The sequence below is a fragment of the Hippopotamus amphibius genome, chromosome 7 (genome assembly GCF_030028045.1).
Source record: "Hippopotamus amphibius kiboko isolate mHipAmp2 chromosome 7, mHipAmp2.hap2, whole genome shotgun sequence".
NCBI lineage: Eukaryota > Metazoa > Chordata > Mammalia > Artiodactyla > Hippopotamidae > Hippopotamus > Hippopotamus amphibius.
The window spans coordinates 103238911-103256225 of record NC_080192.1 but is presented as its reverse complement, the minus strand read 5'-3'; the positions used below and the strand labels follow the sequence as shown (position 1 = coordinate 103256225).

Below are 17315 nucleotides of genomic sequence, written 5' to 3'. Positions count from 1 at the left end.
ACACGCAGGAACCATATTTAATCAGAGCACCCTGTGGTCAGTGAGTTGACACATAAAATTAACCATCACAGCAGCCGTATTTCTACACGAGCTCATCTTTGTCCTGATCTGTCCCCTGTCTTGCAGTATTTTGTTGTTGTTGTTCTTGTTGTTTAAATAAAGATCACACTTGGGAATTCCCTGACAGTCCAGCGGTTAAGACTCCGCACTTCCATGGCAAGGGGCGTGGGTTCGATCCCTGGTTGGGGAACTAAGATCCCACACGCCACAAGGCAGGGCTGAAAAAGATCACACTTACCTTGAGTGCTCTTAAAACACTTTCTTCAGTCAATTTGCCGGAAAATATCAGTTTTTTATTCACTGCTAGTTTGCTGATGGTACCAGTTTATATGTGCTGTCTGATGTCCAAACAGTCCTAACACACCTTATTAAGCCAAGCCTCATTTTGCATTTACCTGTTCCCAGGTAAATATGCTGATCTCACTACAGAAGTAGGTTCTTGTTAGATGTGCAACTACAATGGTTGTTTTAGTAGTTAAGCAGCTTTTCACTAGCAAATTTGTTTTTGGTTATACTACAGATTTTAGAAAGGATTAAAGCAGAATGCAAAGTTTTTTGTAAACTCAGAAGTTGATGTGATATGACTTGTTTAAACTCTTTTATTGCTTGGTAACTGAAGCCGAAAAAATCATGGGAAAAGGCAGGGATATCACATTATAATATATTGCATTTAAATCTAATTTGGAGAGTGAATGTCCCCAGGTTCACAATATATAATAAGGATAAATAGGATATTTAATGTAATAAACTTCAGAATATTATTTCCTTGTGAACTTCATTGAAATGAAGTAAATGAGAAGTTTCTGAGAAAAGAGAATGAATTACTCAGTATTTTTCTTAAAAAAAAAAAAAAACAAACTTTTTTAAGAACAGTTGCCGTATATAAGTTGCCAGAAAGGAAAACGAATAAAGCCAAGAAATCGTAAGCTTAGAACAAGAATAAAGATCACTATCTAGTAAAAAATACCCAATATGTTAAGGTTTTTACTTTCCAGGTTTTATAAAAATTAGTCTGGATTTTAATTATTGTTGAAATTGATGTCTGTTGAACAAAATAGCAGGATAGTTTTGTTATATGAAATACCTAAGTTACTCTTAATAATAAATAACGATGTTTTTCCTGGAAGTAAATATTTTAAAATATTTAACAATCATTTTTCATTGTGATGTTAATTCCAATTCAGTAGGAGTATATGAGGTACCAGAAACTCTGCCAGGCTTTGAGGCTGATCCTGTTCTGTAAGAATCCACATTCCAGTCAAGGGACTGGGCACAGAAATGGCCATCCATGATTCAGGGTACCAAATTCCAACCAATGGTCTGAAGAAAGTGAAATGGGCACACAATGAGAAAGTGCTTGATCCTGCTAGAGAAATAGGGAAGAGATGCTTCCAGAAAATATTATATTAATATGATATTATCAGATTTTTCAGCCTCCTATACTTAGGAAGAAAACACAAATAAAGCTTCTTTAGCCAAGGGGAAATGCTTCTGAGGCTGGGTGAGTACCTTGTCATTTTGATGTGTGTATAATTCTTCCGATCTGTGCCTTCGCAGGGTTTTGTAACAGGTGGAAAGGATGGAATTGTGGAGCTCTGGGATGATATGTTTGAAAGATGCTTGAAGACTTATGCCATTAAAAGAGCAGCATTGTCAACTAGCTCAAAAGGTGCCACTCCCGAGTATGCAGTAGAAATCTTTCTGTTCATAGGGATAGAAAAGATAGCACTAAGTTCTTGGAAATCCATTTCCAAATCAGCTTTTTTTCTTCCACATTCAGAGCTCTTGGCTCCTGGTAGAATATCAAGGATAATTACCTAGTACTTTGAAACTATAAAAAAAAAATCCATGTAATCATTATAATTGTTTTAGTTTTTATTATATTAAATACAACATTTATAATATTAAATGCAATTTTCCCCCTCAGGCTTGCTTTTGGAAGATAACCCTTCAATTCGTGCCATCACTTTGGGACATGGACATATCCTGGTGGGAACAAAAAATGGAGAGATCCTGGAAATTGATAAAAGCGGCCCAATGACACTGCTTGTTCAGGTACTGTGCTCACACGTATCCTAAAGCACATTCACATCAGAGCTGGAAGCAGGGTGAGGCAACGGGGGGCACTTAGGGTGCAAAATGTAAGGAGACACACGCTCAGGGTCGGGCAAATGCCGTGTTAATTATCTATTGCTGTGTAACAAATTGTCACACACTTAGCTGAAAACAAACACATTCGTTATCTTATGGTTTCTGTGGGTCAGGAGTCTGAACACAGTTTAACTGGGTCCTCGTTTAAGGTTTTGTAAGGCTGTGATAAGGGCCAGGGCTGTGGTCTCTTCTGAGGCTTAATTGTGGAAGGATCTGCCTCCAGGGTCACTTGACTTATTGGCAGAGTTCAGTTCCTCGTGGGTGCAGGACTGAGGGCTTCTGTTTCTTGCTGGCTGTTGGCCAGGGGTCACCCTCAGCTCTCAGAGGCTGCCTGTTGTTCCTCGTCAAATGGGGTTCCCTGCTTGCTTCCTCAAAGCAAGCAAGGGAAAGAGAGTAAACGGGCACTACTGTGCCTTTAAGTAACTTTAAATGACATAATCATATCACATACATATAACCGTGAACACCCATCCCCTTTTGCCCCACTTTATTGGTTTGTAACATGCCACCGGCTGTCCCGCATTCAAAGGGAGGTGATCACACCAGAGTGTGAAAGCCAGGAGGATCATGAGGGTCACCTGTCCAGCACAGTCTGCCCTCTGGCCACCAGTTATCATGTCCCTACCACATGCAAACTACGCTCCCCCTCCCAAGGTCCCCTAGAGCCTCATCCCATTACAGTATCTGCTCAAAGTCATAATCTCGTTGTCCAGATCAGGTCCAGGTGTGGATGGGGCTTCTTTGGTATGTCTCCTCTTTATATGTCAAAGTCTGTCAAACTAACAAAAACTATTTGCTCGGCGCACACCACATATATGTGTCTCCCTAGATTTTGTGCATCATCCTAGTCTCAGCTTTGATTCACATAAACATATCACATGCTCCTTACCCCTCCTCTCCCCTCAGAAATTTTATTCAGTAAAATCAGATTAAAGTAAACATTAACAGAATCCCCACAGCTCAAAGAAGTGATCACATGTCACTTGAGGGGATGGGAGCCTGTGGAGGTGAGGAGGGAGTCCTGCCCACATTGGTGATGGACAGGCCATAGTTACTGATGGGAGAGGCACAGGCAGGGTGAAGGTGTGGATTCAGAGGTGGAGTGGAAGTGCACTGGTTGTCTAAGCTGAGGACCTCTGTGGGTCTGATGCAGGAGCTTTGCCTCCTTCCCCGAGCTGATGCGTGCTTACTGTATTAGGGCTGACCCCAAAATCCCATTGAAAGGGGCCCTCTGATTTGCTACATCTGAGAGCAGGTCTGCACACACATTTGGTTTTAAAAATCCATGTGCCCAAGCCTCACCCCGTTTATCTTGAATAAGAACCCGTGTTTTAAAATGTTTTCTGTGTGAGAAACAAACCTCAGAAGCTCTGTAGCTGATGGCGCCAGGCAGCCAAAATTGAGAACTGTGCTGAGATTCGACCTTGATGGGTGACTTCTTTGTTCTCCAGCTGCTCTTGTCTTTGTTTTTCTTTCTGGCCATGACTATGTATTTAATTTTATTGAAAACTGTTCTTTTTTTTTTTTAATCCCCAAATGTTTGAGACTCTAAATTCTTTGCTACATGCTATATTGCTAAGTACGTTGTAAGATTTACGCTATAGTATGGATTTAAAAAGCACTGTAAGATTTAAACTCTACATTTTCTAATTTTAAAAAGTATTTTGTCGAGCTCATTTTGTTTAAATATATTTTAAACTTGACAATAAAGGCTTTTCGCTTTTTCATTCTCTATAATTCTTTTCTGTATTTGTTTCTATTATTCTAATGATACAAATAACCACAGGTGCCATTTATTGAGCACCTACTATGTGTCAGGCAGTACTGTTGTGCAAAATTCCTCTCTCTCCTTCACAACAGATTTTCTCAGTTGTAATTGTTCTGTAGATGAGGGGCCCAAAGCCCAGGAAACTGCCCACAGCCACATGATGCAGGGCTGGGGTTCACACCAAGCTTTTGTCAGGTACCAGAGCCCTTTCTTTGTCACTCCACCAAACTGCTCTCCATGTGTCTCAGTGTGGAGACTGCATGGAGCTGGAAGAACCATCTTCTCTCTTTACACGTGTGCTTTCTTTTCCTTTTATCTCAGCAGCTCCCTTTCCTGTTCCAGTCGATCAAGCATTTGCCATTTCCTCCTAGGTAGAACTCAGTAGTTCAGTTCAGTCAATGTTTGTTGTGCTCTTGCCAAGACTAGACCTGTGCTGTGTGGGGTGGGCTTTACTATAGGGGCTGGCAGGCCTGTTCTGAGAGGTGGACACTGAAGGAAAGTTAAGGAACAGTAGAGGAAGTGTGGTTAAGACCATCAACTATCTTGCTGTGGGAAGACTTCAGAACCACTCTTCCAGTTTCACTAGCGCAACAATTCAACTTCATTTGGAATACATTGCTTTGTTTTCCCTAAGAGAATAGGTTGGGGGAGGAGAGAAGTGACAGGAGGTAAGTTCTGACAATCCCCACTGCATGTACTTTGAATATAATTAACGCTCAATTACGCAGCTGGCTATTATCAGCTTTAGGGTGGTCAGGAGCAAAGTAAGATCCCAAGCTCATCTCCTTGTGCCACGCAAGAGACTTCCAGCCTGCCTCCCTCACTGTCCATTCCTATGTTATACAGAAATTAAAGTACGTAATCGTATTGGATTAAAGAAATACAATTTTAAATCTATATATAAGCCAGTTGTTTGAAAGGGTCTCAGAGCCTACAAACCCTGTCCTCATTGTACAAAAGGACTTGGACTATAAAAGAGCTCCAAGCAGACCAGTCAGGGGGAGCAAGGGAGGGCTCGCATCTGACCCATCCTCTGGCCATGGCCTTGGGGGTGGGAGGCTTCTAAAGGGAAGGAAACTAAAACGCTGGGGGTGTAGGGTGCTCCAAATCTAATAAATTCAGAAACAGTATCTACACCCCTCTCACATATTTGGATGCCAGCTGTATTGGGAACTTTGTATCTTCTGCCAAATTACTGTTTTGCCGGAACAGCTTCCCAGTTACACCGGAATCATCCAATTTCTCTTTGGAGAGCCACCTGTTCCCCAAAGCGTTCCAACTGCAAACACCTTTCAGATGCCTGTGTATGGTCTTCTTTTTGCTTTACTAAGCAAAGCTTTTTTATAATTAGCCACTAAAAGCAGAAATTCAGTAAACAATCTGGTCTGTTTTATTGTTCCGTATCTAATCTATTCTTAACACTGCTTTATTGAGTGATAAGTTAAAGGCAGATTCATTTTCTTCCTAATTGTTCATTCGTTAAATACTGTTTCATCTCAGTTATTATTCTAAGTCAGTTAAGTGTGTTTGTGACAAGACATGAACATGTGGAATTGGTCCAATGCCTGTTGAGCCCCTTTCAGTTTCCTATGTTCACTGGATAGAACAATTTGTGAATAAATGCTGACCCTGAACTATACCTAGCACACTTGAAATGAAAATTTAGCTCTCTCTAGTTCTGCTCTGCCAAATGCTGTGCATTCAGAAAACTGAAATGGAATCAATTAACAAGAATATTGCTGTCCAGTTCTTCTGAGAGAGATAGGTGGTACCCACATCTTTTAGAATATGGTTTTATGGAAGAAAGTGGTTTGTGTCATTGTGACCAAACTGTTTTACAGGAAGATACATATATGCTGTTTATTCAATGTCAAACAACAGGATAAAATGAGGGCAGTTCATTATTCACTTGGATGTTTCTAAATGGCAAGATGTTTGGCATCATGTAAAGAAAACTTAGGAGCGATGTGAGTCCATACTTTGCCTTCCAAATGAATGCTTCAGCATCATGTAGGCCCAGCTTTAGATTCAAGTTCAAGTGAAAAATGTATTCAGTACAATCATTTTGGCTCAAGGAAACTCAAACTGTTCATATTTGAACCCATTCGAGAGACTCTCGGGAAGGGCTCGCGAGAAGCAGGAACTGATTTTTGTTGCCCTGCTTCCTCCCCCGCAGGGGCACATGGAAGGAGAAGTGTGGGGGCTGGCGGCTCACCCTCTCCTGCCCATCTGCGCCACAGTGAGTGATGATAAAACACTTCGGATCTGGGACTTGTCCTCCCAGCACCGTATGCTGGCAGTGCGGAAACTCAAGAAAGGTACGGGATGTCACCTTACACGTCTGTAAGAGTATTAACAACCGGACGTATTGGATTCATTCATCCATTCATTCAGCTACTATTTACTGAGAGCACCTATTACGTGCTCCCACATATTCTGGGCAACGGGGATTTCGTGTTTGTTGCTGCAGATGTAACTAATCACCTGGAGAGTTGTTCCAGAAGGCTGGCCTGATCCATCGGTGCCCAGCTCTATTCTTTATTTCCTTGCGCTGCACAGACATTTGCCACCTGGGGGCAATATGTCCTTCCTCTTCTCATCTAGAATTCTGGGAGTCAGTTGAAACGCATCAGCTTGTAAAGAATGCTGTTTATTTTTATGCCTAACAGTCTCCAGAACTGATTTAATTACTGAAAAATGAAAGTCAGTTTAAAAATAAGTTTTTTCTTATTCGTCAAGAAATGAATAAATATTATTGAACACCTATATGCACTAGAACTAAGAGGCATACCAAGAAGTACAAATTCAGCAAACATTTATTGAGCAGCTTCTATATATCAGACACTGGGGATCCCAGGATGAAGAGTCACGTCTCTACTGTCAGAGATGGACAAGATTTGAACAGATTCCCGGCAACAGCTGGTCCATTCAAATTGGGTAATTTGAGGAGAGTCCCAAACTGGGACTATTTATAAAGGGGTGGGCAGAGTGTAGGGAAATGACCGGGGCTAGTGCAGCACGACGTAGCTAATAACAGCCGGGTACTGTTGCCTGCCCTGGGCCTGAAGGGACAAGAGGAGGGGTGATTGCTGGAACCTTGAAAGTGAGAGCTATGTGAGACAACAGCCTGGCAGGAGCTGTGACCGTCAGCCCAGAAACTCAGCCAGCATCAGTGACCCCACAGGAAGCCAGCCAGGGGAGCACATGCCCTAACCTCCCTATCCTCTGTCCTGCCTTCCCCACATCCCTCCCTCCCATCTCCTCCTCATGCTCCCCCTTGACCAAACAAATCAGAAGCCACAGGATGAGGGAGCCCTTTGATAGAGGCCATGCAGGCCAGCTCCAGGCACAAAGCATGATGGAGAGTGGGTGAGGACCGACAAACAAAAGATCTCTGGCACAAACAAGGTATCACGGAGGCTCGGGGTAAGGCCCGCTGCCAGAGACAACTCCATCAGGGAGGAAACATGAGAGCCAAGGCTCAAAGGATTTGTGAAAGTTAAGATAGGAAAGGGTGAGACAGGGGTCTGGCCCTAGAGTGTTTGTGGTAGGTACTTTTGTAAATAGACATGGAGTGAGTATTGTAGGGGGATAAAATGAAAAAAAGGTGTCCAGTAGTGACAGTGGTGACAGTAATGACAGTGGCTAATATTGCTGAGCCAGTAACTGTGCTAGCACTTCACCTTTGGTCTTCACGGAAACCCAATGAGTAAGGCCTTTATTATTTCCACTTACATATTAGAAAACTGAGGCACAGAGAACTTAAGTCGTTTGCCCAAAGTTGCACAGCTAGTGAGTGATGGAACTGAGCTCATATCCAGGCAGCATGGCTTCAGCGAGCACACCTGCGTCCACTGCCTGCCGCTGGCTCCCCCACCACATGGCCTCTCTTTGCGCTGGACTGCTGGGTCTTCATAACTGGTGCAGCCAGGAGTCAAACCCAAGTCTGACTCCAAAGCCCATGCTCTCACCCACTACAGGACTGAATAATTTGGCCACTAATTTATATTGAGGAAGTAACAGACCGAGTCCTCACTGTGAGCCGCTTGAACATCAGCCAATGGACTTTATTTGCTAGATTAAAAATTAGTTCAAAAGAACAACTAGTAACACATCTGAGATAGGGTGGCCACTCAACCCAGTTTACAGCCAGTGTGCTGGTGTAATTATTAATAGCTCTCCCTTTCACTCTCAAGTGTCCCGGTTGGTACGGTAAATTATCATGCTTAGCCTAATCTTGATGACTCTCCTCAAGGGCAGGTTGGCCTTTCTGTTCTTTCAGCACTAGCACCACGCCTGACTCATAGTAGGTAGATACCTGCAAAGCGAATAGGGTGAAGAAAGGAAGGAAGATATACTTTAGATGAGCCAATTTAAAGTTCTTGTTGTGAACGTGGCTTTTCAGCCTGCTGTGAACAGTGGCTGAGGGGCGGGTGTGGCAGTTCAGTTTGGAATATCTTAGCACAAGGCTGCATGCCTGTCCCATCCTGGGGCTGTGCTCACCAGTCTTGACGATAGGAAGGACGGGGCCAGGGAGGGGGCATATCCTTAAGCAGGATTCTTATTAAATATACCCCCGTAGAGTCCATACTGCTCATTCAGAAATGTCTCCCTGTGATCTTACAAAGCGGTAGAAAGCATTGATCGTGGAGCACCCTCAGTCCAGTACTGATGAGTTTTGCAGACGCCTTTGGAGAGAATGTCCATATTCCAGGCTTCTCGTGACAGAAGAGGCAGGAACAAAATCTTCCACCTCTAGAATTATGCATTATAATCCACAGGTCAGAGAGTTAGAGTGACTAAAAGGAAAACAACAAAGTGCCCTAAAGCAAGTTTTGTGTGTAAGGCATGATGTGAAAAAAATGGTTTCCACTGAAAATTTATTACAGAACTCCCATTCTTAAGTATCACCTCTTGGGAGCAGAAATACTGGTTACATCAATCCTTTATTCCTTTCTCCCCTTCACTCCACTTGTATTTTGAAAACTCCGGGGATTCAGATACGAAGAAATGAATGAATAAACCTCAAGTAATTTGAAAACTTATTTTTAATATTATGATCATTGTTCTTGGGTTTGGAGGGAAGAGATGTTTTAAATTAGGAAGTTTTAGTTTTTCTCACCAGGAGTGTTAAAGACACACAGCCACATGTTCATGTGTGTATACACGTTTCCCCATCTCTTCATTTGCTTTGTTTGGCAGCAAAGTCACGGATGGTAACAGGGCTCTTTGGGGATTCTTTTGTAGGTGGAAGATGCTGTGCCTTCTCCCCTGACGGGAAAGCCTTAGCAGTTGGCTTGAATGATGGGAGTTTCCTGGTTGTAAATGCCGATACTGTGGAAGACATGGTCTCCTTCCATCACAGAAAAGAAATGATCTCTGATATTAAATTTTCAAAAGGTGACGATGACAGCAAAAACTTTTAAAAAATATGTTGGGACAAAAAAAGAGTTACAAGAGTGGACCCTTTTTAAATATCTCCTTGACATTTAACCCGTTTAAAAATGCTAAGTTCCTGGAAGTAAATTCCCACATGAAATGCTTTGGTGTTAACCGCTCATTTTCTTTACAGATACAGGAAAATACCTTGCTGTGGCGTCCCACGATAACTTTGTGGATATTTACAACGTCCTTACAAGCAAAAGGGTTGGCATCTGTAAAGGTGCTTCTAGTTATATTACACACATTGACTGGGACTCTAGAGGTAAAGTATGTTGTGGCTTTTAAAATGTAACTTCAGTTTTTAAAAAGTCATGTCTATTCATATATTGTTTCCAGAGCAAATGGCAGTTGAGTTTTAAAGAAAAATAGAAGGGGAAACGCACAATATAGATGGTTGTAATTTTATAACCCAGAGGCAGCTGCTATTAACATTTTGAGTATTTTTCCATGTTGTTATTATTATTATTACTGTTATTACTACCACTACTGTAATTATTATTAACTCAAGCCATTGAGTTGTAAGACTGTTGAAGATACACACTGCCTTCTGTTGCCATAGCAAGCCACCAGCTCGCCTCTGGGTATGGCATGTTGTGTTCTTGCCTTGCCTCTCCTCCTTACTGCGTTCCCTTTTCCTACCAACTCTCCATCTCCCAGAGAACTGCCCGAGAAGCTTCAAGTAATTGTCATCCTCCGTTGGAGGTAGGAAGCTACATTCAGCTCACCTAGAGTTTCTCTGCTTTCTCTCAAAACTCCTAATCTAACCACTCTCTCCTCCAAGCCATGCCCACAATGCCATGGGGATTTGTCTACTTATTTATGTAACAAATCTAGCTCTCGCCACGTGCAAAGTCTTAAGCCAGAAAATGTGGAGGATCCAGAAGGGAGTGAGACGTGGTTCTTACTCTCGGCAAAGTTAGTGTGGGAGACATGCTTGTACCTGAACAATACAAGAGCACAGACTGGGTAAGGCATGGGAGTAAGAAACGGTGGGTCACAGGGGGAGTGGTGAGCGGGGGCTCAGAGTGGGCCAAGCCAGCATAAAGCCCCCAGGGTGCAGCATCCGTGCTCTAGGGTGGGTCACTTTTAAAACCCATCCCAGGGACTTGGCTGATGTTGGAGTCTGGAGCAGATTCGTTTTGGAATGGGCAGGGTGCCAGCTTTCAGAGAAGTTTTAGTCTCTTGTGGTAGAAAACGGTGTGTCTGAGGAAAGAGCTCCCGGGGAATCCATGGAGCCTTCATAGAAGGAGTGACCTTTGAGATGGATCTTGAAAGATGAGTAGAAGTTCACCAGATAGTGACCTCTGAGACAAGCGTTCCAGGCTCAGAGGGAGCAGGGTGTGCCTCTATGTGGAGGTGGGAAGAACGGGGCAGGCGGTTAAGAAATAGTAATGCTGAGTGGCTGAGGGCGTGAAGGGCAGGGAATGCCCAGAGGCCAAGTAAAGGAACTGTTATGTCACGCTAGGAAGTTTCACCCTGAACTTTATCCTGTAGGGATTAGGTAACTTTGAGGGATTAGAGTGGGGCATTCCCTACCATCTTGGGGAGGGTGAGTGAGCCTAGAATCGGGAAGTAACTAAAATAAACCAGGAGAAAGAGATGATGAGGGCCTCGACCAAAAAGAGGTTATTTCAGAGGTGCCAGAATATTTTATTTCATGTATTTCTTGAAGTAGTGGCCGTAGACTGATCCTTATTCCAGGCAGGGATTTACTTGTAGTTGTACTTGCTGCACAGGAATTTGAACTTGACTTAAGCGTTACAACCCGCAGGTGTTTTACGCAGTGCAATAGATGGGAAGAAGGCATGCATGCCATTTATTGTGGGAGGTGCGAGTCCCAAGCAGGGCACAGGGCCTTTTCAGGTCTGGACCATCCGACACAGTGCCAAGGGCTTAGGCTGGCACGTGCGATCTGGCAGGACACTGGCCAGGAGGCCTCAGGAACCAGTGAGGCCCGGGGGGTAAATGGAAGCAGCTGCTTCTCAACCCCCCTGCTTTGATAGTCCCTGCTTTATCACTTTTTTTAAAAAAGCAAAGATTTCACGCTGTTTGTTCTCTGACTAACATCCCTAGATATGCCCCCTTGTGAGAAAGCCTTAGAACAGTAAGGGTCATCTTTATGCATATGTAGAACAGAGGGTGGTGAGTTTTATTTAGAATCTAACACACACACACAAACACCTGACACGATATGTGAATCCCACCACTACAGTGACCATTGGGGGTTAAAACCAATTATTATTTACATTTTATGGACTGAAGGGCCAAGAGAAAATGGGGCATAGGAAGAATATGTTTTGATTGGGAATATTTCTTTAAAATTATTTTTAATTGCGGCAAAATACACATAACATAAAATTTACTATCTTAACCATTTTGAGTGTACAGTTCAGTGGCATTAAATACATCCACATTATTGTGCAACCATCCTCACCATCCATTTCTAGAACTCTTTTCATCTTATAAAATTGAAACCCTATACCCATGAAATAGTAATTCCCTTTCTCCCTCCCCCCAGCCCCTGGCAAGTACCATTCCACTTCATGTCTCTATGAATTTGATTATTCTGTGTACTTCATATAAGTGGAATCATACCATATCCGTTTTTTTGTGACTGGCTTGTCTCACTTAGCATAATGTCCTGAAGGTTCACCCATGTTGTAACATGTATCAAAATTACTTTCCTTTTCAAGGCTTTTGTTTTATCTGCATTCTGTTTATCCATTCATCCATCAGTGGATACAGCTTTTGGCTGTTGTGGATAATGCTGCTATGAACAAGATGTATAGTTCTTTCGAGTATATGCCCAGAAGTGAAATTTCTGGAAAAAAGGATAAGTCCATTTTTAATTTTTTGAGGAAACACCATACTGTCTTCCACAGCAGCTGCACCATTTTACATTCCCACCAATAGTGCACGAGGGTTTCAACTTCCCTGCATCCTCATCAATACTTATTTTATGGGTTGTTTTTTTTTAATAGTAGCTATCCTAAACGGCTATGAAATGGGGCATTGCAGTTGTATTTACGTTTGGGGAGTTTCTTTTTTTTTTTTCAAGTGTGTTGTAGGTCCTGTGTCAAACGTAGGGATATAAAGAGGAATAAACCCCGGGTGGAAAGGAGAAGCCCTTGGCCGGGATCAGTGGGCCGCCACCGCAGAGGGGCCTGGAAGGAAGTCTGTATTAAGGTCCTCAATGTGAAACCATCACTTTGCAGGGACAGAGGCAAACCTCACTATTTTCAAAATTCTGCCCAAAACTAGAGTCTCTGGTCCCACGAGCACTCAGGGCGATGGGAAAAGCAGTGAGAGTCAGGAGGCCGAGTTCTTTGAAAAGCCCCTTGGCCTCTTATCCTGAGTGGCCCCTTCAGTCAGTGAAGAGGATCAGACCAAATGGTTTCTGTGACCTGAGAGGAGAGTAGAATATTTTTGATTTTTAGGGAGGAGTCAACGCCATCTGGAGAATAAGAGCAAGTGTGCCTGTGAATATTCCCTGGTTTAACCACAGTTTTGTGGCCGTGAGACACGTGTCACATTGATACTCTTCTCCTGATAGCCCAGTTCCTAAAGTGCCTGCCCTCAGGCACGTGCCAGGCTGCCTCAAGATCAGCCTAGCCTTTCACCGCAGGGCCTCGAGGGCCTGCAGAGGGTAGAGAGCAGAATTTAGGAGCAGGGATCTGTTTCATTCCTTTGATCTTGTCAGAAATAGTGAACGCATTTGCCGGAGCCAGCTGGCTCCTCAGGGGCGGGGAATGGCACAGGCGCCAGCCTCCGCAGCCTTCCGTGTCCATGGCAACCACAGGTCCCAGGAAAACTGAAAAGCACGTCGGGCGTTTGCGGGAACATCAACTACCCCTGAAGGGAAGCTCCTGCACAGAATACCTGGGAAAGAAAAAATATATACGGAGAGAGAGAAAACATGGAAGGGTATTTTCTAGCTGCTGTTCATTTCCAGAAATATCAGGGCTGTAAGATCTTTTACCAACTAACAGTTTGAGCCATAATAGGACATCTCATTCCCATTTTCATTGCAAATGGCCTGATATGTTTGGTATATTTAATACCAACTTTGGAATTGTTCTAACTTGTAAATTATATAGCGACTAGGTGACATGTACGAATCACACTGGATCATAAAGCTCTAGGCACCTGCAATGTGAATGATTTACTATACCTGCTTAGTGATGAGGACAGCTATCTTTTTCAATACTCTTATTCTGTGTGCATAGACATTTCTAGTGAATAAAAATGTGAGGATTCTGAAAGAATAGGGTTACTGTTATTCAGGGGGCAGATTATACATGGATTATACAGACTTTTTGCTTTTTGCTTCTGTTCCTGTCCTCAGAATATTTCCATGGTTATATACTACAGAGCAGCAGGCAGTGGAAAAAAAGGAGTGGTGACCTAAATAGTTCCTTTACGCTTTAAAAAAAACAGTTTAATAACAGTAGTAGAGAAAATTTGGGGGGAAAACACACCCATAATTCCACCTTCCTAACACAAGAATAATTGATTTTTTAAAAAATTTCTTCATATCCTTGGTTTCAGGAACCCACTCAAGGCAGCTTATATTTAAAAATAAGAATAAAGAATGACTTTATTGGAAAGATAGGGATATCTCATAGAATCCAAGAGCGGGAAGCAACATCTCCCAAGAAACTGGCATTAGCAATGAATCCGAAAAAGCCTAGAAGCCAAGCAGGGAGCTCCCCGCCCCCCGCCCCCTGCCCCGCTCTGAGGCAGCCCGTCTCAGTGTCCACTGCTCTCCCGGGCCTGGTGCCTGCCTGTGGCCCCTCTCTCTGCACAGGCAGCCTTTCCCTACTTCATGTGCACGTGGCCTACTCTCTGTTGCCCCCAAATGCCACCCCCAGTCCCAGAGGCCACGTCTCCTCCCAACGACGCATCCACTGATTCAGCCTAAGATTCCAGTTTCCCAGGAGAGAGAATTTGCCCAGCCCCGTCTCCAGCCTGGTCTCTCGTGGGTCAACATCCACCTCCAGACTGCAGACATGATCGCAGGGGCCCAGCCCCAGGTGGAGAGCAGTTCTCAGGGAAGGGGCGTGGGCTTGGTAGGTACCCACAGGTGTCTGTGGCGCTGCAAAGCACTTCCGGTGCTTGCAGAAGTGGCTTTTTAAACATCCCTGCAGTCAGAAAGTACTTCACTGAGCTATCTGAAGAGTATTTGGTTTGTTTTATAAAGTATGATCTTTGAAACTATGGTGTAAAGCGAGTTGTTAGGATTCTCTGATAGCTACAGTCCTTTGAGTATCTTAGTATCTCATGGCCAAAAATCATCTAAAATTATCTATATTCAAAGAATGTTTTCATTGAGTCTTTTAATCCTTTTCCCACATCCTTTGTTATTTGCAGTCACTCTTGAGAATTCTAAAAGTATACTTTGCAGATATATCTAGCTCATTGGAAAAATATTGATTACTCATTTTTGTTATAATGCTAAATAGCCAAAGCTGATTCAACTCCCTTTTTTCTTTTTTGATTTGTGTATGTTCAGCCATAAAGTCAGGAAAATGGACCCATTTCAGAGAAAACGTTTTCAAATTTACTTGCTCCTCACAGCCAAGGCAAACCCGCTCATCACCATGTTGTAACTAAGCAAACTGGAAATGATTCAGGTTTCAGTTACAAAGTGAGAGAACCTTGGTTTTAATTAGTCACTTAGAAACAGATATGCAACTCCTGAAGGTTAGCCAAGCTAGATTTCAGACCTGGATGGTACCTACTTAAACATTAAAGAACATGATATAAATCACAGAGTTCTTATTTTGGTATTATTTTTTCCAAGAAGGACATTTCAACACTACGAGACATAAACAGTTATGAAAGAAAGAGAGGGAGTAGGAAATGTTAGTACGTATATATACACTGAGTTATTTGCAGATGAAATGTTAGGATATCTGACATTTGCTTCAAAGTAATCTGGAGTGAGGGAATGAGTGGAGATTCCTGCAGCAGGGCCAGCCATGTGCTAATAACCATTGAGGCTGGACATTGGTCCCATAGGGCTTCTTTATACTATTACTTCCGTATGTGTTTGAGATTTTTCATTGTTTAAAACATGCTGAAAAAATATTAGAAAGTAGATCTTTTGAGTCACTTAAATTTTCAAGCCATAAAGGATCATTGATGTGTAGGAGGAGAATTAAGAAATCTGACCTTTTTCAACATTAATCAAAATGAATCCAAGATTAAAATTTTACATCAGACTGAAAGACTATTTTTGCTCAGCATTTTGTTTTGGGAAGTCTTGGATTTCTTTACAAATTTTCAAGTGAAAAGGGAAGAGGGGAATTGAATGAGCATTTACAGTTTGTTTTATGTGTCCTTGTCTTCCTGTTTCTAAATGTTAAAAGGGAAATTTAGAATTTATATCTTAGTAAACATGAATGCTTACAAGGTTCTTGCTTCTGGTGCCATAATTCTTGCCAAAGCAATTTGCTTTTACTACATTTCTGTGCTAAGAGGCAACAGGGAAAAAGAGCAAAAAAATAAATTTTGTCAGGCTTTGGAAAAACAGCTACTTTCAGTGCAACAGAGTAAAACATAGCAAGCTTGAGTCTCCTATTTTTGAGGAATGTTCAAGGTCAGATTTTATGAGGTCCATAGGTTTAAAAATCATAGCTTTGGGGTTTGTACCCTGCATGTAATTGTCTTTACATGGACTTCTGGATCATTCAACATATATTTACTCAATTTATGAAACTTTGATTAAAATGAATCAAAATGGTTGCAATCATGCTTACCACTGTATAGCAAAGATAAATGCAGAGATTAATTGTCTTCCTACTTTATTCTATCATAACAGGAAAATTATTGCAAGTTAATTCAGGTGCCAAAGAACAACTCTTTTTTGAAGCTCCAAGAGGCAAGCGGCATATAATAAGACCTTCAGAGGTAACAATCGCACACAAATCTTTTTAAAAAATATCTCATGAAGATTTAATATGTGCATTTTAATAAAACCTATCAGTTGTTATTCACTAATATGAGTAATATTTGTGTATCTTTAAGCTTGATCACTTCTTAAATCTGACTGCTTAACCTGGTTTCCTACTTTCTGAGGACATATGGATTTACTATACCACCAACAGAGTTGGCATTCTGCTTAATTTTTCTCTGCCGGAAGACAATGACTGAGCCAGCAATTTGGATGCTACATATTACTTTTCCTGTTCCACATGTCCTGGCATTTTATACAAAGCTTTTTATGAATATAAATTTTTGAAACATGCTTTCTGAATGGTTTCTTGAGAAAATAAATTATAAATTATTTTTCAAAACAAAACTATCCACAACCTGACCATCCTGATGTAGCAAACTATTTCCCTTTTCCATATTTTCCTTGTGCTCTTAGCCTCATACATTGTTTTTTAAGTGCTGAAATCAAAGCCTAGATAAAATTTTTGAATCCATGAACTAACACCTTCCTAAAAGTTCTTGCTAAAAGCTCGACTGCTTTTGTCTTTCAGTCTTCACGATGTTTCCATGTAGTGAACCCAGATAGCCAAAAGGTCACTGCCTGATTGAGCACTAAGGATGTCCTTTGAGTCCCAGGAGACAATCTGACTTATATATTCGCTGTGTAACAAAAGAAAAGGAAATATTGCTTCCTTAGAGGAAAAGGGGTCAAGGGTACACCGCTGAGGGACAGGTGTCTTCCTCTCTCTAGCTTCAGTTAGCCAGTAATATAAACTAACCCAGTCTTCTAATGTGCTCCCAGAGACATCTGGACTCACGCCCATTTATAATATTTTCATTGTTTCTAAAGGAAATATATGTGCACTACATAAGAAACCCAAATTGTTATGGATGATGGCATTATATTGATGGAAACTGCTAACTGATCGGTTGATCTCACTCCCCAATTCCAGTGTGT

At 42.1% G+C, this 17315-nt stretch overlaps 1 protein-coding gene across 1 annotated transcript in view; it reads left to right on the top strand.

The window, feature by feature from the left end:
• The window catches only part of EML6 (EMAP like 6), a 247629-nt gene that overhangs the window by 179896 nt on the left and 50418 nt on the right, over positions 1-17315 (top strand). The window contains exons 19-24 of the mRNA XM_057743235.1: positions 1618-1729; positions 1988-2115; positions 6156-6297; positions 9227-9379; positions 9552-9683; positions 16245-16333. Of these exons, the coding sequence (XP_057599218.1) occupies positions 1618-1729; positions 1988-2115; positions 6156-6297; positions 9227-9379; positions 9552-9683; positions 16245-16333 (756 nt within the window). The remainder of the gene's footprint in view (positions 1-1617; positions 1730-1987; positions 2116-6155; positions 6298-9226; positions 9380-9551; positions 9684-16244; positions 16334-17315) is intronic.